This window comes from Oryzias latipes, chromosome 2 (assembly GCF_053564925.1).
Source record: "Oryzias latipes strain Hd-rR chromosome 2, Olatipes_Hd-rR_3.1".
Lineage (NCBI taxonomy): Eukaryota > Metazoa > Chordata > Actinopteri > Beloniformes > Adrianichthyidae > Oryzias > Oryzias latipes.
Window position 1 is genome coordinate 22,390,703 of NC_136238.1, and position 19,320 is coordinate 22,410,022.

Here is a 19,320-nt window from a genome sequence, read left to right on the forward strand (position 1 = left end):
AGAAACCCTCTTACTGCTCTGCAGTTCATCAGCCAGCTCCTCCTGCTTCATTCTCCTCAGGAAGTTCACTGTGATCTTCATTTGTGACTCTCTGCTGCTTCTCAGCCCTTCATCTTCATCTTCCAGCTCCTCCTCATCCTCTCTGTGACTCAGAAGCTTCTGGATCTTCTTCAGCTCCTTCTTGACAAAAGTGACAATGTTGTCCTCCAGCAGCTGCAACAGAATTCCAGATGAATGAGCCAATCAGAGTGAAGTCATGGAGCCAAACATCAGCTCCATGTTGGACACACTGACAGTCCACTGGTGTCCAAAGTGCAGCATGGAGACGACTGTGGACAGAATGATGGAAAAGTAGTTGTTGTTCATGTACAGACCAGAAAGATGGAGTCCAGCTGTGTTTGATGCTGCTTGACAGACAGACCACTGGGAGTCTCTGAGCTCTGCTGGTCCAGTCTGTGGAGAATCAGCAACAATCAGATCCAACTGGACCCACTGGTGTCCTGCAAACACTCAGTAAAATCTACAAGATCTATTCTGTGTTTGTGGAAAAGCTCCAACACTCACTGCTGCACATACAGTCAGGACCATAAATATTTGGACAGAGACAAATTCTTTCTAATTTAGTTTCTGTACATTACCATAGTGAATTTTTAATAAAACAACTCAGATGCCATTGAAGTGCAGACTTTCAGCTTTTATTCCATGGGTTGAACAAAAAGATTGCATAAAATGTGAAAAACTAAAGCATTTTTTAAACATAATCCCTTCATTTCATGGGCTCGTAAGTAATTGGACAAATTCCCCCAGTCCCGGCTGGGGGACCTTAAACAGAACAACAATGGGGGACTTTTCTGTGTAGAGTTTGCGTGTTCTCCCCATGCATGCATAGGTTTTCTCCGGGGACTCCGGCTTCCTCCCACCATTCAAAAACATGCTTCAGAGGTTGATTCGTCACTCTAAAGTGTCCCTAGGTGTGAGTGTGACTGGGTGTGTGATTTTGAGCCTGCGACAGACTGGCAACCTGTCCAGGGTGTCTTCCCCCCTGCCTTCGCCAGTAAGTGGCCGGGATATGCTCCGGCAACCCCGTGACCCCGAAAGGGGAAAACGGAAGAAGATGAATGAAATGAAATTATTGAAAACAAAATGGTCATTACTAATTTTTGGTTGAAAAGCCTTTGTTGGCAATGAAAGCCTGAACTCATGGACATCACCAGATGCTGGGTTTTCTCCTTCTGAATGCTCTGCCAGGCCTTTACTGCAGCGGCTTTCAGTTGCTGTTTGTTTGGTGGGCCTTTCTGTCTGAAGTTTAGTCTTCAACAAGTGAAATGCTGCTCAATTGGGTTAAGATCAGGTGACTGACTTGGCCGTTCAAGAATATTCCACTTCTTTGCTTTAATAAACTCCTGAGTTGCTTTGGCTCTATGTTTTGGGTTGTTGTCCATCTGTATTATGAAACGCCGCCCAATCAGTTTGGCTGCATTCACCTGGATCTGCGCAGACAGTATGTCTCTGAACACCTCAGAATTCATTGGGCTGCTTCTGTCCTGTATCACGTCATCAATAAACACTAGTGACCCAGTGCCACTAGCAGCCATGCACACCCAGACCATCACACTGCCTCCACAGTGTTTTACTGATGATGTAGTGTGCTTTGGATCATGAGCTTCTCCACGCCTTCTCCAGACTTTTCTCCAGACTTTTCTACTTTCATGCAGTCTTCTTTTCATGGTAGACTTGGATATTGATCCGCCAACACTCTCCTGGAGAGTGTTGTTCACTTGGTTGGCTGTTGTGAACGGGTTCCTCTTCACCATGGAAATGATTCTGTGATCATCCACCACTGTTGTCTTCTGTGGACGTCCATGTCTTTTTGCGTTGCTGAGTTCACCAGTGCTTTCTTTCTTTCCCAGGATGTACCACACTGTTGATTTTACCACTCCTAATACTGTAGCAATTTCCGGCATGTTTTCTTTTGTTTTCTCAGCTTAATGATGGCTCCTTTCACCTGCATGGAGAGCTCCTTTGACCGCATGTTGTCTGTTCACAGCAAAATCTTCCAAATGCAAGCACGAGTCCTCTAATCAACTCCAGGCCTTTTATCTGCTTCACTCATAATGACATAACAAGGGAATTGCCCACACCTGCCCATGTCATAGCATGGAAGTCAATTGTCCAAGTACTTAGAAGTCCAAAAAATGAAGGGATTGTGTTTAAAAAATGCTTTAGTTTTTCACATTTTATGCAATCTTTTTGTTCAACCCATGGAATAAAAGCTGAAAGTCTGCACTTCAATGGCATCTGAGTTGTTTTATTTAAAATTCACTGTGGTAATTTACAGAAACAAACTTAGAAAGAATGTGTCTCTGTCCAAATATTTATGGTCCTGACTGTATAAAGATAGAAATGTCTGTGAGGAAAAACATTTCCATACAGCTCACCTCTCTGCACCAGAAGATGATTTAAAGTCGATAATAAGACCCTTTGACTTGTCACTCCTGAAGGACACACAGCTGGGTTCAAATCCAGATCCAGTTCTGAGTCTCTGATGGATCCTGATAGAAAAACACTTGTTTTATTGGAAGTACCAGTTTCTTTCATTATGGTGTTTGACTTCTTTTGGATTTGGATCATCTTAGATCATAAATACATCATGAATGCTGTGGTTTTCAGAACAGCAATGATTCCAACATTCATTCTGACTCACAGATGAATCAGAGTTACAGTTTACTGGATCATTGATTCTCATTTAGACCAGAAGAAAATGAAGAAGTTAATGTTTGAGTTTGTTGATGAGACCAAGAAATACGTTCTATTTACAGTTTTAATGGAGTCCAACCATTATCCATCAATATTTTATATTTTCTCTGGTTGCTTTATTAGATCAACTGTCTGAAAGACTTTCATTTGAGCATTCGACTGAGCTTTTTCTCTTCTGGTCGAAACAGTTGAGCAAATCAAAAAAATGTTAAAAGATTCATTTCTGTTTAATGTTTCTCCAACATCTCTGCTCTCAGAGACTCTCAGAAGACTCAACTGAAAAGATCTCATCACACACATGATGCTCCAAGTGAGTCTGATCAGAGAGATCCAGAACTGAACCAAACCAATATGGATTCCATAGGCCATGTTTTGCATATTTGGTTTGGCAAAGGTTTTACGTTGAATGCCCTTCCTGAAACAACCCTCTGTATGTATCCAGTCTTGGGACCAGCAAAGTGATACCCTGACTTGGGCCTCTTCATGGCTGCATTATTTCCCAATATCATATGGTATTAATATTATAAATTGTACATATTTGCAAACCAACATGAATCTTGCTCCAACAACATGTATCTGACAAACACTTACTGTTTCACTCTTGAACGACTTTTTTTGAACATATTTAAATAATCCTCTGATATGTCACTCCTGTTGGACCCCCAGCTGGATTCAGATCCAGATTCAGATCCAGGTCCAGGTTGGTTCCTGTGAAGAATGAAGGTTGCTGGTGTGAGTGCTGAGCTCTGACATGGAGAAGATCATGGACAATTGGAAGATCTTCATCTCACGTCTGAGCTTTGCTCTGGTTGTCATGGTTACCATCTCTGCTTTTAGAGGGAGGGGCTCCCTCCTGTGGTTCCTCCCACTGATCCATGCTGCTGGATTCACTGGATCCACATCAGCTCACACACACCTTCCTCCTTCACCTGTAGAGGAAACCCTCCTCATCATCATCTGTACATCAGGATCAAGTTTCTGCTTTGGAGCTTCATTTTCAATCCTCAACATCTTCATCAAACCTTTGTTTGCTGCAGCCAGCAGAAAAGTCTTTCTTCTTTGATCAGATGATGATTCAAATGTTCTGAGAAGTTCTGTCTGCAGCAGGATCAGGACTCTGATCCCAGCAGGACTCTGTGGATCTGAACCAACTTCTGTTCTGATGTTTGTCTTGGACTAAAACTAAATATCTGGATGAGCTCAGAGTTTCCTTACTGACATTTGACCTTTGACCTGTTGTCCTTCATGTCCAAATTCAAGTCGAGCTGCTATGAAGAAAATCTATGAAAGGAGTTGAAATCCAAACGGATTGAAGAAGAATTAAAGCAACATCAGAGCAAAAGCAGCAGAAAAGGATCAAAGCTGTTCAGATGTTCTTAGTCACATGAGAGCCTGTCGTTTCATCTGATGAAGAGGAAGATCAGATCTTCAAGCTGCACTTCCTATTCTGCCCTGCAGAGGTCAGTGTTTGAAGAGTCCTAAAGTCTGTCTGTTTTCAGATGAGCTCATGGTCTCCACCTGCAGAAGTGAAGATCTTCACTTTGTTTCTTTGTTTGGTTGAAAGATGAAAAAATAACCAAAGAAAGAAAAATCCCAACCAGATCAAATGGGATTGGAAAAGCTGAAGCTCAGATGATTGATCCTCCTTTCAACTCCTCCAAATCATTTCATCACTTCATGATCCAGAACTCCAAACTACTGCTGGATCAATGGAATCTGATCTCAGCCAGGATCCTTTAGGATTCCAACAAAGAGGCTCCCAGCTGAGTCCTAACATTCAAGAACTTCTTCTGAAAGCCTTTGAAATGCAAACATCCACATTCTTTCCATCCCAGCTGTTCCATCAACTCACCCCTCTGTCACAAATGCAGCTGTTCTTTCTTTGACTTCTTCCTCTGGATTTTCTGAACAGTTTTGTGTCCCTGAAGTCCAACCGGCTCCAGTTTCAAACCGGTTCTGAATGCATAAAGCAGATTCCTGTGGACTTTGGACATGAGGCACATGGTCTGATCCTAAAGCAGATCTTAAATTTGGTTAATCTTTTATGCAGTCTAGAGGTTTCTTTGTAATCATTGACTGGATTTATGATTTGATTGTTTTCTTCTGTAAAACATCAACGGATTTGGAGTTTTTTCTCTTTCTGTTTCTCCAAACATCACATGATGGATGGAAGTTTGAAGGAGCTGGATCAGAAAAAACAGACTTTTCTACTCTGTTTACATTTACCTTTATTTCTCTTTTCTTCTCATTTTCTTTTAGTTTGACCCAAAACTCCTCAATCTGGATTCCTGAAGCGTCTTTGAAAGTCCGATGTTTGAGAGTCTCTATCAGGGTTGAGTTTGTGAAAAAGACCTTCAGGATTTCAGGAGGGAAACATTTCAAATCTGGTTCTGGATTCTTCTGCCTGATGAAGGTCTGACAGACAAACCCTGCAGGAAGAAACCAGCTGCATTTGCAGGTTCAGACCCTTTGCTCCAAAGTCTGTTTCCATGGCAACAGCAGGTCGTCAGCTGGTTCCACCCACAGCAGACTGAGAAACAATTTTTTCCAAAGCTGTCTCCTTTGAACATGTATGTAAGACTACACTGTAAATAGACTCATCCCTAAATGCAAATATATAATATTCCTGTACATTTATAATCAGTCAACCAGGAAATCTGGACAAACTGTTTATAGTAGTACTATCTTGTATATTGTATTCATATCTAACTTATATTTATGACATGTTTCTATCCTGCACTTTACTGCTTGTTGCACTTTGGTTAGACACAAACTGCATTTCGTTTCCTTGTACCCGTTTTTCTGTGTCATGACAATAAAGCTGAATCTAATCTAATCTCTTTTATAGCAGAACAGAGCCGCTCAGAGGTCAGCTGCTGCACTTTTCCGTGGCTGCTGTCCTCCACCGCTGACATGCCCACAGGACACCTGAGCTCCACCCCCCAGCAGAGTCTGTGTGGGAGCTTCACTCTGCAGACGCTCACATGAGCAGAACCCTCAGCTTCTCCTCTTCCTCTCTGCTGCTCCTTCAGGGGGCAGGAGGAGGCGTCACCTCCAGACAGCTCAGATCTTCTGAGGATTGGGCTGTTAATCCTCCTGTTATGTTCATTTGTGAGGAACAGAGATGATGTTCCTGGGTCAATTTGACCTGCTGCATGTTTTATTAATCAAAAGATATCTGAAAACCAAAAACAAGCAGTGATAATAATTAGTAAGGGAGTTATTAATGAAATATTCAATCAAAACTTAGTGAAATTGTGTTCCTTACCTCTAACAGGTAGTGGTTCAATTATTAGATAATTCACTCGTTTTTCTTAAAAATATACATGTTCAAACTTTTTTCAAATTTTTCACTACTGTATTACTTTTAAAAGACTAACATATAAAATACAATACTTTTACATAAAATTGAAACATAATCTTGAAATTTTGTTTTACATTCATGCACTGTGAACCAGAAAAAAACAAAATCACAATACAACAGACAAACAATTGCAATATGAAGTTGTGTGTGTGTCTATACATTTACACAGCACAAAAGTGACCAGTCATCACATTGTGTTTTGCGCAAATTAATTTTGCACATTTTGCACAGGTCATGCTTGTCTCGACCTGGATCCTGTCTCCGGCTCGACTCCGCGCCCCCGGCCATCCCCCCAGCTCCATTTGGATTAAGCTCATCTGCTGGACTTTAAATATGTAGTTGTAGGGTTAGATAAGTTAATTCTTCTTTATGAGTTCTGGTAAATTGCCTGTCAGTCCTGGGGGAGGATCCCTCCTTCATGTGGGCACCAATGAGGATTCTTTGGTTTTTCCGGAATCTTTTTTTTTTTAGGAGTTTTTCCTTACCGGGAAAGGGGGTCTAAGGGCAGGGATGACCGTTTAGTTTAGTCAGTTTGTTAGTTAATTTTAGTATTTTCCTAATGAATTCTATTTATTCATGATCCTTTTGATTTTATGTTTTACTTTTTCAATTACCGATACGAAGCCCATCAAGACGACTGTTGTTGTGTGTTAGGGCTATACAAATAGAATAGAACTGAACAGAACTGAACTGAACTGAACTGGATTGAATTGAGTTGACATGGTCACATGAGTCACTGCCATTCTCTGCAGAACATTGACAACAGCAAACATGTTGGAATCTCTTTAACTTGATGACATTTTCCAGTCAAAGGAATCATCCAGATCTTTCTTCACGTCCACAAACTCACAAACTTGGTTTTCATCTTTCAGCTTCACAGCAGATCAAACTCAGCTGTCAGAGAGTCCGACTGAAAACTGGAAGTTACTCACATCAACTCTGCAGATCTTCAACCTGAAGGAAACGGTTGTCATGGTGACCTGCAGACTTTACAGACACAGCATCATGAGGGTTTAGAGGTGTCTTCGTGGTACGGGATAAAGGGCTCAATGTTCAGCTGCTGATTAGATCAGGTCATCAGTGACCTCAGAGCTCTGAGATCTTTCTGCAACACCAACATGTTCTTTGTTGGTTCCTGTTGACCTTTGATGGTTTGTGAGGAAACATCAGGAAAGTCATTTTCTCCTTCCAGATTTTTTCACATTTCCACTGAGCTCCAACCTTCAAAGCTCCTTCAGGTCAGAATTCCTCCTTTGGACCAAAGAAAACCAATCATTGGAGACGTTTGACCAAAAGACTCACATTTGTTCTTCAGTTAGTGAGAAACAAACCAGGAAGAATCCTGCAAGTTCGTTCTTCATTCTTCAACTTTAGACTTTTCTTCACAGCAGAAGAACTTCCTGAACTCAATAGAAAACATCAGAACATAGAAACAGTGACACCCTGTGGACAAAACTTCATGATGTCACACAGAAAGAGACCAGTGAAGGAGAACAAACCTGCAGAAGACAAACATCTGGATCATTGTCTCCTCTTTCTTCGGCTCATCTGGATCCTCCATGAATAAAAAACAAAGCTACAGCAGAGCTGTTCCACCACCAAACAATAGGAGGCGCACTGAGCTGAAAGAAAAAAACCGAGAGGCGCCTTGGGGATACGGAGCGACCTTTGACCTTAGAGAGAAATGAAAGAAGAAGCTTTGAAAGTGAAGAATATTCTGCTCAGATGAAGCTCTTTGATTATGTCTGCAGATATGATCTGTGGCTGCAATGACAGAACTTCATGCACACGCGTGCACGTTCAATCCAGCGTGTGCGTGAAGGTTTGCGGCGCTCTAACAGAGAGCTTTGAGGGGAGGGAGGAGTGAAGCAGGGCCATCCTCTGATTGTTCTCCAATCTTCTGCAGGTTCTGATCTGCTTATTTTTGATACGTCACAACCTTCAGAACCAGAATCCTCAGCCTCTGCTTTCTTCCCAGAACTGCTGGTTCTGAAGCTTCCTTCAGTTTCTGCTTCACTTCCTGTCAGAGTAGCACTCCCACTGCATCAGAATGAAGAGGATCCACCCTCATCTTCACCCTGTCTTCATGGATCCAGAGTCTGCAGGACAATCCACAAACATCCTGCAGACTCTGAGAGGCAGATCACCTCCAAGAGGACTTCTGTATCAACCTGTCATTCACTCTGAAGCCCCGCCCCTTCCATCACATTTTTTTTTTTTTTTTTTTTTTTTTCCACAATGTGTCAAAAGCAAACAAATCCCCTCACAATACAGAATGTGGAAAAAATGGACATCCCCGAAGCAGCTGCTTATTATTAGGGGTCCAGCATATTAAACAAGCATTAAAGTACAGAAGATGAATGGCGGAAGAAAAAAGAAAAGAAAAGGAAATGAAAACAATCACATAAATAAAATACAATAATGGTATGAGAAAATGATGGTAATATAGTGGAAAGCGTTGGACAATGGAACAATGAATTCGAACAACATAGACTCAGGCGTGTGGCCATATAAGTGTCAACAGAGAGAAATCACGAACACATTACTAGGTGGTTTCGGTCGGGGCAGCATTTGTACAGTATGTTGACAATAATAGCAATTTCAGTTTCCTTTTAAACATATATATTGTGGCAGACTGTTTAACGTCATTGTCTAAAGTATTCCAAGTTTGTAGACCTCTAGTACAGACAGAGAAGCTTGTGCATTGTAACTTTCTGTTTTTGCCTTTTAGCATATGCTTTCCCCTGGTGTCATGGTGATAAGAGGGCGAAAAAAGTGGAATGAGGTCACACAAACGACTATTTAATTTATAAACAACACTGTACATTGTGCATGCATTATGATAAGTGTTGAGTTCCGGTGACTTAAGGAGGCTGTATCTGTGAAAGAGTGCATCCATTGGAGAATTTGGCATGGACCAGGTTATTGCTCTTATTTTGCTTTATTTTGTGTAATCTGGAGTTTTGCCGTGTAGGTAGAATATGTGTTATTCCATTTGATGTTACAGTAATTCAGGTGAGGCTCAAACAGGGATCTGTACAATGTTAGCAATGCATCTGATGGGAGAATGTGCCGAATCTTATAGAATAAACCAACAAATTTGGATAATTTTTTAACTAGTTCATCTATGTGTTTTTTTTAATTTATAAATTGATCTATATGGATTTCAAGAAATTTTATTGAGTCCACCTGTTGTAGAGATCGCCAATCTATATTTATGTTTAATTTCCTGTAGGTGGATTTGTGTCTGGATGTGTGGAATATGATAAAAAAGGTTTTGCTAGTGTTTAATGACAATTTATTGCATTTGAACCAAGTATCTACTTTTACTAGTTGTTCATTTAAGAGTTTTTCTAATAGGTCTATATTTCTATGTGCCAGAAATAAACTAGTATCGTCTGCAAAAAGTATTTTGTGGATGGCGCCGGAACAGTAAACAAAATCATTTATATAAATTATGAAGAGGAGTGGTCCCATTATGGATCCTTGTGGCACACCCGTTTGAATGTTGAGTTTATGTGATTTTAGTTCATCAACTTTTACATATTGCTCTCTTCCACAGATTTAACTTCTGAACCATTGGAGCGCTAATCCCCTGACCCCGTAATGCCTTAATTTGCTGAGTAATATTTCATGATCTATAGTGTCAAATGCCTTAGAAAGATCCAGAAAAACCCCATTACCATATTCACCTCTTTCAAAGGCATCATTAATTTCTTCTACAAGATCTAAGATAGAGCCATACCCGTGGTGCTGTTTTTCCTAAAGCCATATTGTTGAGGCACTAGTATATTGTGTTTTACAAAACAGTCTGATAATCTTGAGTACACAACTCGCTCAAATACTTTGGAAAGAATTGGCAGTATTGATATGGGTCTGTAATTTTTAATATCATTTTTGTCCCCAGACTTATATATGGGTATTATTTGAGCTATTTTAGTCATTTTTGGGACTATGCCATGTGTTAATGAAAGATTAATGGTGTAAGCGCGAGGTTCTGCAATGTCATTTACTGTGGCTTTAATGATATTACTACTTATGTTATCAGCACCAACTGTGTAGGACGATCTTAGCTTGTTTATAATATTTACCAGTTCTGATTTACAGGTGGGTTTTAGAAAGAATGAATTTGGGTAATTTCCCTGAAGGTAAACATTGTAATTGGCACCACCTGGTGGACAAATGTTTTGAGAAAGACTTTTCCCAACTGAACAGAAATAATTGTTAAAAATATCAGGTAAACTTAAATTGTTTGATTGACATTGCTTTAAAGAATCAGGGATGACTGTAGTTTTTGTTCTGCGGCTGAGAATGTCATTTAACACCCTCCAAGACTTTTTTTGATCTCCAGATGCAGCCTTCAGTTGTGTAGTAAAATGATTTTGTTTGCTTATTCGTAATAGTTTTGTTAGATTGTTATTATATATACATATATCCATCTGCTGTGTTTAGAAATTGGAGATGAATCCTGATCAAACCCTCAGACATTAAATGATTGGCTCAGAGATTCCGACTTTTTGACTTCCAGATCATTCAGATGAAATGATTGGATCAGTGTTTTTGTGAATTCACTTTGTTTCAGTTCAGAAAAATTAGAGAAAAGTTGGAAATCAGAACCTGTTTGGATTCAGAACCACGGTGAGGAGCTGAGATGTGGAGTCTAGTGACCGATCCGCCAACACTGACCCGTCAGCTCACGTGTGGAGCTCATAGAGTAAAACCCTGTGTCGTTGCACGTATCCATTTAAGAAAAGTCACATGACTCTTACAGCTACTGTGTCTGTGTGTCACAGAGGCGCCAAAGCTTTCAGATGGATCCCAGAAATAAGAGAAAGGTGTCCGCCGTGTGGGACTATTTTGATGTCATTCCGGCAAATAAAGGCATTAGTTTTTGTTTCATCCTGTTCTTCTCAGTTTCCTCTTGATCTAGCAGAATTCTTTTGCATTTCAAACTGACTCTTATTTGAAATTAATCATTTTACATTTTGTAGGTTAAATGTCGCATTTGTTTGGCAAAACTTTCATAGTTAAATAAAAGCTCCTCCTCAATGCTGATTCATTATAGAGCAAGGAATATGAATGAAGAAGTCACAACTATGTCCTATAATAAACACAGGTATTTCTATAAAAACATTCAGTAATTGTTGCTTTCTGAATAATAAATACATGAATTATTGTTGTTTTCATTGTTTCATTTGACCATCAAGCTTCCAGGAGGCATGTTTTGGACCAGATTTTAGCATCAAGGACTGCAAACTATTTAGCATTGAGAGTGAGGGCTTCAGGGAACTGCTTCAGGTCCTTGAGCCATCGTATGTTTTTTCCGACCAGAAGGGTTTGTTTAGAAAATTTGTTAGAAATTATTCATTTGAAATTTAATTGAGATATTGATTTGTCTTAATGTGGTTAAATTTTCAGACTGTTCAAGAAAAGGTGGGTAAGAAATATAAGTACAGCAAGCTGTGACAGTAAGTATAAAAGCTGATGTGCACATCTGTGAACATGGAGGCTTACTTGGCCCTTACCTGTCACTGCATCAATGGTAATATGCAGTTGTGTATATACTGTATGGGTTGGGGGTGCAACCCTTTCAACAAAATTACACTGGAGACAATTTGGCCCGAGTCAAAAAGGGCGTAATGGATGACTGGGCCATGGCTGATAAAGTAAGGAGTCTTGTGACCGACGCAGCACCAAACATTATGGCATTTACAAAACATTCAGCATTCTATTTGCATTGTACACACTATAAATGTAATAGTTAAGAAATCCTGTGATCAAATCCCTGCACTCACATCAATCAGACACAAATCTAGACACTCTGTGTCACATACTTCAGATCAAGCACCATAGCCAAAAGGAAGCTTGCTCAATTGCAGCAACAGATGGGCCGGCCAATCCTGAAACTTATCAATGAGGTGCCAACACATTGGAACCGTACATATCAGATGCTGGCGAGGCTAAATGATGAGAAGGAGCCAGTGTGATTATCTCTTTCCTGATTGACAACAGACATAATTCCACTTACAGCTGATGAATATAAAATCATAGGAGAAACACTTCTTGTGCTTGCTCCTGTCCATCAAGCCACAGCAGAGGAGAAGAAAGTTTTAGGATCAAAGGTCATCTCGATGATGAAAATGCTATATCATGCACTTGAGCGCAATGCTTCAACTTTTCACACTCAGGCATCACAACAGGAACAACTTAGGCGACAAGTCACAGACACCGCTGCCAATCTGTAGTCATTATGTGTGCTAAAAGTATCCCTTGTGCTATCCTATGGGGTCAAGATGACCATTGACGTGTTCTCCCTACCATGACAAAGGTGGATAAAGGTGGAAAGATTTCATGTGATCCATGGACACCAGTGAAGATCACAAATCATTGAAGAAAAAAGGTTCAGCGCACTGTCTAGTGGGTCTAGATGACCCAACTCCCAATGTTAAAGTGCCTAGGATGGCACAAGGGCTATCAACACTTCTAGACCCCAGATTTAAAACACTAAGATCTCTGTGTTCCTCAAGGTGTGGTGAAGCAATGAATAAATTAAAAATGGAAAGTGCTGCTGTTATTGGGCGCACATCTGCTGAACCGCAGCCTGAAACGTATTCACAACAGTTATCGGCACCCACTTCAGGCATGTTGCGTTCAAGTTTATCCCTTTATTTGTGCTTGTATTTATTTGAAAATCATGTACTGGTTTGTATTTGACTACTTAAATGAAATCTGCTGTTTCTTAGACAACCAGTGGCAGCAGCTGGACAAGGACGTTGGAGGGCAGGCTACCAACACCACAGCAGATTCTATTATTGATGTCAAAAGATACCTCGCTGAGGGAAACCTGACACGGATCCAGGATCTTTTGCAGTATTGGGCCCATCTTAAAACCAATTTCCTAAATCTCTTCAGGCTGTCCCTACAGTTTTTATGCACTCCAGCATCATCAGCGCCATTCGAACGAGTGTTCTCCAAAGCTGGGGAACTTGCCTCCAAAAACGTTATCGGCTGAAAGCCAAGATACTTAACAAAACAATGTTTTTTTGGAATAGAAATTTGTGAAAAGAAATACCCCTCCTGCTTCAGACTTCATGTATCTGGGAACCATTTATGTTATTTGATTGTACATTTTATGTAATTGATATTTTACACTTAGATTAAGATATGACATAACACATACTCTGTAAAATATTGTTCGGCATATATTAGTGTATTTAATGAGTATATCAGTGAGTTTCTCCACTTGGTTTCTTGCAATGACGTTTTCAAACCAGCAGGAATCAGTTTTGAGTAACACAATATTGATACGGTTTGGGTAATGTGCTGAAATGCTTTACGAGGCTTCATCTACCCATCACTAGTGGAGACTAAAGAGGAAAGATCAACGCAGAAGCCTGACTGAAAGGAAAAAGTCTGAAGAGATCAAAAGAAAAATAGGTTTTCTTTCCATTTATCTGAACAGCTGATCTGAAGACACAAACCTAAACAGTGACGACAAACAACAACACTCAGCAGAATCAACACAACATGAGGAAGTGAAGTGTTCTTAAAGCAAAGCAGACGAGGAAGAAGCAGAATCACTGATCTGAGCTGCATCACACGGTGAGAAGAGACGACTCTTCAGATCTTTCAGGAAAATCAACACTTTCTTTGACTTCACTAACTTGACTGTTTGTCTCTGAATATTTAAAGATCTTCTTTTTTCTGCAAACTCTCATCACTCTGCTGTTTAAAGATTTGATCTCATTACTGAACAACAACTGAGGATCAATTCTCACTTATTGATCAGTTTCTGTTTCACTGATTGATAAAGAAAATGGAAACAAATTGCATTTTTAATGAAGATTTTTGACAGAATAAACTCTTGATGTTTACAGAAATTAAAATGCTGACTCATGAAAGTGGAATAAATCAGCTGACTGCTGCTTTCTGTCAGAAGTTTCCAGGACCAAGACAAAATACAGAGTTTCTGTCAGAAACACAAACCATCATTAAGCTCTGGAGTTCAAAGGTTTCAGTTCTGACTCCCAAACCTTCCTGTTCTCCTCCATCCAAACCTGTGTGGAGGTCAAAGTTCATGAGAAAGTCTCTGTTGGAGCTTTGAGAGGAAGAATTCATGTCTTTCTTTCTTTTCACCTTATTCTTTAAATTCTGTCTGTTTTTCTTGATGCTTCATGTTTCCTGGATTGTAGAAACAGGAAGTTTGTTGTTTCTTTGTCAAAATGAATGGAAATGTTGCTGCTGCAGCTCCATGTCTCCACCTGGTGGAGGGAGAGCAGAAGTGCAGCAGCTGATGGCAGCTTCCTCTGCCTCCCACTGCTGTCTGACTGCATTCACCTGAACCTGAGAGGAAACACAAGAGAAGAGCCAATCAGTGGAGGAGCAGCTGATCTGTTGGTGAAGGAGGATCAGAGCTGATGATGAGGAGGGTTTCCTCTGCAGGTGAAGAAGGAAGGTGTGTGTGAGCTGATGTGGATCCAGTGAATCCAGCAGCATGGATCAGTGGGAGGACACACAGGAGGGAGCCCCTCCCTCTAAAAGCAGAGATGGTAACCATGACAACCAGATCAAAGTTCAGAGGTGAGATGAACATCTACAACTGTCCATGATCTTCTCCATGTCAGAGCTCAGCACTCACACCAGCAACCTTCATTCTTCACAGGAACCAACCTGGATCTGGATCTGGATCCGGATCCAGCTGGGGGTCCAACAGGAGTGACATGTCAAAGGATTTACCAATAAACTTAAAAGACAACGGTTCAGGAGTTGAACAGTAAGTGTTTGTCAGAGTTTTTGGAGGCTGGATTCTAGTTCAGATGATCAACAGTTTTCAGATGAAGGACTTGAGGTCTGGTTCAGTTCTGGATCTCTCTGATCAGACTCACTTGGAGCATCATGTGTGTGATGAGATCTTTTCAGTTGAGTCTTCTGAGAGTCTCTGAGAGATATCAGAGATGTTGGAGAAGAAAACATGTTGACTGCTGACTCTGACTGACAGCAGCTCCAGTCTAATGAGAAGAATCACTGCAGACTCCTAGGATTCAGATTGTCATGCTTTCCAAACATCACATTGTTCTAGTTTGACTTTCTGCTATCAGAATTTCTACATTTCTACATGGAGAATTGGAATCAGCTTTTCTAGAAAAAAGTCTGGATTGACTGACAGAAAATGCTGAAACATTTTCCCTCCAACTGGAAACTGTTGATCCAAACATGTCATGTTATTCCAGACTAAACAGCTCAGTCTGTGTTCATGTCAAAGTCCATCAGCTGTTCATGAAGAAGCAGATCCTCCAACACTCTGATGGTTTTGTGTTTGCAGAGGTCAACAGGTCACACAGAGAGTCCAGTCTGCAGCCTCCAGCTGTGAGTCCATGAAGAGTGACGAGTCCAAAGATAAACCTCCAGACTTCAAAACTGAACCAGGACCTTCAGACTCACAGTAAGAAGCAGTTTCTAGTGAACAAAGCAGAGTTCAGCTCTCAGCAGGAAAAACAATGTTCTCATCAAGAACATCAGCTGATCCATCCAGGAAGGTCAAACATCAACTGTGAGCGCTTTAGGTCTGAGAGGAAAGAAAAGAGTTGGACAACTCTGGAGGACACAGAGCTCAGTCTGTGAGGATGAAGCAAACAGCTGAACTTTTCTCTGAGCTCAGTCCAGACATGAGCTCCAAACTCCTTCAGATGGACTAGATCTGCTCTATGATCAGCGTTAGTCTGGAACTTCCCACTGAAGGCTTTGATTGTTGTTCACTAACGTTTCTCCTTCGTGTCCACAGAGAGAAGAAGAGGAGTGGACCCCAGTCTGCAGAAAGACCCAGAGCTGGTGAGTCAGAGCCTGATCATCTACTGATGGATTCTTCTGGAAACATGTGGAACACTCATGAAAGAGCTTTCTTCTCTGCTCTTTCAGCAGATGTTGGTCTGCAGGAGAGTTTTGGAGAACATCAGATCAGTCTGAGGAGCAGAAGTGAACATGTGGCTGAAGGAATTGAAGAAGCAGGAAGACAAACGCTCCTCAACAGGGTCTACACTGAGCTCTACATCACAGAGGAACTGAGACCAGAGGCTCACACCCAACATGAGGTGATGCAGCTGGAGACCACCACCAAGACCAACCAGCTCCATGACACTGCAATCAAGAACCCAGACATCTTCAAAGTCCTCCCTGACCAACACAGATCCATCAGAGTGGTTCTGACCAGCGGAGTTGCTGGAGCTGGAAAAAGCTTCTCAGTGCAGAAGTTCACTCTGGACTGGGCCGAGGGCTTGGAGAACCAAGACATCAGTGCTGTGGTTCCTCTGTCCTTCAGGGAGATGAACTTGATCAGAGATGAGCAGCACAGTCTTCTCTCTCTGATCCAGCTGTTCCATCCAACACTCCAGAAGATCCCAGCAGAACAGCTGTCTGTCTGCAAACTTCTGTTCATCTTTGATGGTCTGGATGAAAGCAGACTTTCTCTGGACTGCAACAACAGTCTGATGGTGTCTGATGTCACACACAAGTCCTCAGTCAACGTGCTGCTCACTAACCTCATCCAGGGACGTCTGCTGCCCTCAGCTCTGGTCTGGATCACTTCCAGACCTGCAGCAGCCAATCAGATCCCTCCTTCATGTGTGGACAGACTGACAGAAGTCCGAGGCTTCAATGATGCTCAGAAGGAGGAGTACTTCAGGAGGAGGTTCCCAGATGGAGAGCTGTCCAGCAGAATCATCTCCCACATCAAGGGCTCCATGTCCCTCTACATCATGTGTGAAGTTCCAGTCTTCTGCTGGATCACTGCTGTGGTTCTGGAGAAGCTGCTGACCACAGAGCAGAGAGGAGAGCTGCCCACCACCCTGACTGACATGTACTCCCACTTCCTGATGGTCCAGACAAAGAGGAAGAAGAACAAGTACCAGCAGGAACATCAGACAAGTCCACAAGAGCTGACAGAGATTGACAGGGAAGTTCTTCTGAAGCTGGGGAGGCTGGCATTTGAACATCTGGAGAAAGGAAACATCATGTTCTACCAAGAAGACCTGCAGCAGTGTGGTCTGGATGTCACAGAGGTCTCAGTGTACTCTGGAGTTTGTACTGAGATCTTCAGAAGAGAGTGTGAGATCTTCCAGAAACCGGTCTACAGCTTTGTTCATCTGAGCGTTCAGGAGTTTCTGGCTGCAGTCTACATGTTCCACTGTTACTCCAACAGGAAGGTAAAGGTCATTGAGGACTTCCTGGACAACAATATGGAGAACCCATCCCTGGATGAGTTTCTGAGTAGAGTCATGGAGAAATCCCTGCAGAGTAAAACTGGACACCTGGACCTGCTGGTTCGCTTCCTTTATGGTCTCTCTGTGGAGTCCAACCAGAGACTCTTGGGAGGCCTGCTGGGTCAGACAGAGAAGAATCCAGGAACCATCCAGGGACGCTTAGTGGGCCTGCTTGGTCAGAGAAAGAAGAATCCAGAAACCATCCAGAGAGCCATCAACAACCTAAAGAATATCAACAGTGGAGGAGTCTCTCCTGACAGAAGCATCAACATCTATCACTGTCTGATGGAGATGAAGGACCTCTCAGTTCATCAGGAGATCCAAGAGTTCCTGAAGTCAAAGAACAACTCAAAGAAGAAACTCTCAGAGATCCACTGCTCAGCTCTGGCCTACACTCTGCAGATGTCAGAGGAGGTTCTAAATGAACTGGATCTGAACCAGTACAAGACATCAGATGAGGGTAAACGGAGACTGATACCAACTGTGAGGAACTGCAGAAAGTTCAAGTGAGTCCAGAAGTAATTGTGATGATAAAGCAGATCAGTGTTCAGATTGATTTACAAAGAATGAAAGGTTTGAGAATTTTTAGAAATAAAAAAAACAGAAAAGAAGAATATCAGTTTGCTTTGAACACTCACCTGATCTTTTAGCTAAAGAGCAAAGAAGGATCCTATTTGTCCAAATAAAATCCAATCGAGAACCTTCTGAAAGGTTTAAACAAGGATGGTTTAAAATAGTTAAAGGTTAGAGTGATGTCATTATGGTCTCTTGAGGCTTGTGGAGAAGATTCCTGGCTTTAATGAGACACAAAAGAATCCACCTGCTTTTTTTGGAGTGAGACGCTTCTCTGTTTCCTGTTGAAGCTCCGCCCCCTGGCCTCTTTCTTTGCTGTTTCCCTTTTCCAGACAGTCTGTGAACACAGCTCTTAAACAAACAGAGCTCTCCCTCTGAACACATGACAAGAGGCTGAATGTTAAGCCGCGTGTTCTAAGGAGAATGAAGGAGTCAAAGAAGCTGTGAGGCAGAAATGACAGAGAGGAACCTGAAGGAGGTTCTTTCTATCCACTCTGAAAGGATGAAGGTCTGATAGAGACTGATGAGGAGGACTGTTTCATGAGGAAAATTAAGCTCTGATGAAGAGTTAAATGTCCAGCTGGAACTTCATCACAGCCTGAATTTATCATAAGATCACCTGTTTCTGTCCTTTTCACAGACTTCCAGTATGTGGACTCTCAGTGACTCACTGTGAAATTGTGGCTTCAGCTCTAAAGTCAAACCCATCCCGCCTAACAGAACTGGACCTGAGCAACAACTTCCTGGAGGATTCATCCATGAAGGTTCTGTGTTCTGGACTGGAGAGTCCAAACTGCAGACTGCAGACTCTGAGGTCAGAACATTGAAGCTGCTGGTTGGTTCATTTCTACATTTGTAGTTCTTCACTGAAGCTGAAAGGTTTGGATTCAAAGATTTTCTGGATGTTCCAGAAATTGAACATCTTTGATTCTCTAAAGAGTCTGCAGTGGAAGAAAACTGTTACTTAGATTTTCTTTACAAAAAATTTGTTTCCATGGCAACAACAGGTTCAACTATTGAAACACTGGACAGATTTATGAGTTTCAAGAGTCAGAAAACGAACAAGAACTCAAACTAATGACAGACTAGTCATCCTGATAAAACCTCCCTGAAAGCTGAGCAAGGTCAAAAGTCATGCGTTTTGCGTCGGTGAGTGCTCAGATCATGTGAGCACGCACCGACACAAGTGTGAGTGCACTCTAGAAAGAACAAACAGAAAAAGAAGGAAAGTTTTGGGGAAGAGAAATTAAAGAATTGAGTAAACCTGCAGAGGCAGGCCTGTTCAATGTCAGACAATATTTTCAAGGACCGGCGTTTACTAGGTTGAAGTTGACATCTGATGTTTTTTTAACTATTTCCCAGTTCCTGTAA

The 19,320-nt window shown here is 41.6% G+C and overlaps 2 protein-coding genes across 4 annotated transcripts in view; one reads left to right on the forward strand and one right to left on the reverse strand.

Moving 5' to 3' along the window:
- LOC144986480 (NACHT, LRR and PYD domains-containing protein 12-like) overlaps nucleotides 1-4,743 on the reverse strand; it is a 171,154-nt gene extending 166,411 nt beyond the window's left edge. For all 3 annotated transcript variants that reach the window (XM_078933959.1, XM_078933958.1, XM_078933961.1), the window contains exons 1-6: nucleotides 4,610-4,743; nucleotides 3,549-3,686; nucleotides 3,349-3,465; nucleotides 2,439-2,552; nucleotides 375-453; nucleotides 15-213 (exon numbers count right to left, since the gene is read on the reverse strand). In XM_078933959.1, the coding sequence (XP_078790085.1) occupies nucleotides 15-213; nucleotides 375-453; nucleotides 2,439-2,552; nucleotides 3,349-3,465; nucleotides 3,549-3,634 (595 nt within the window). In that variant the 5' untranslated portion in view covers nucleotides 3,635-3,686; nucleotides 4,610-4,743. The remainder of the gene's footprint in view (nucleotides 1-14; nucleotides 214-374; nucleotides 454-2,438; nucleotides 2,553-3,348; nucleotides 3,466-3,548; nucleotides 3,687-4,609) is intronic.
- Nucleotides 4,744-15,441: 10,698 nt separating this feature from the next.
- LOC110016625 (protein NLRC3-like) lies at nucleotides 15,442-18,846 on the forward strand (the record flags this gene model as incomplete). The annotated part of the gene is made up of 4 exons (XM_023962172.2): nucleotides 15,442-15,560; nucleotides 15,834-15,949; nucleotides 16,037-17,882; nucleotides 18,590-18,846. Coding segments are annotated over 4 exons (2,268 nt in total), but the record flags the coding sequence as incomplete, so codon positions are not given.
- Between the last annotated feature and the right edge of the window lie 474 nt (nucleotides 18,847-19,320).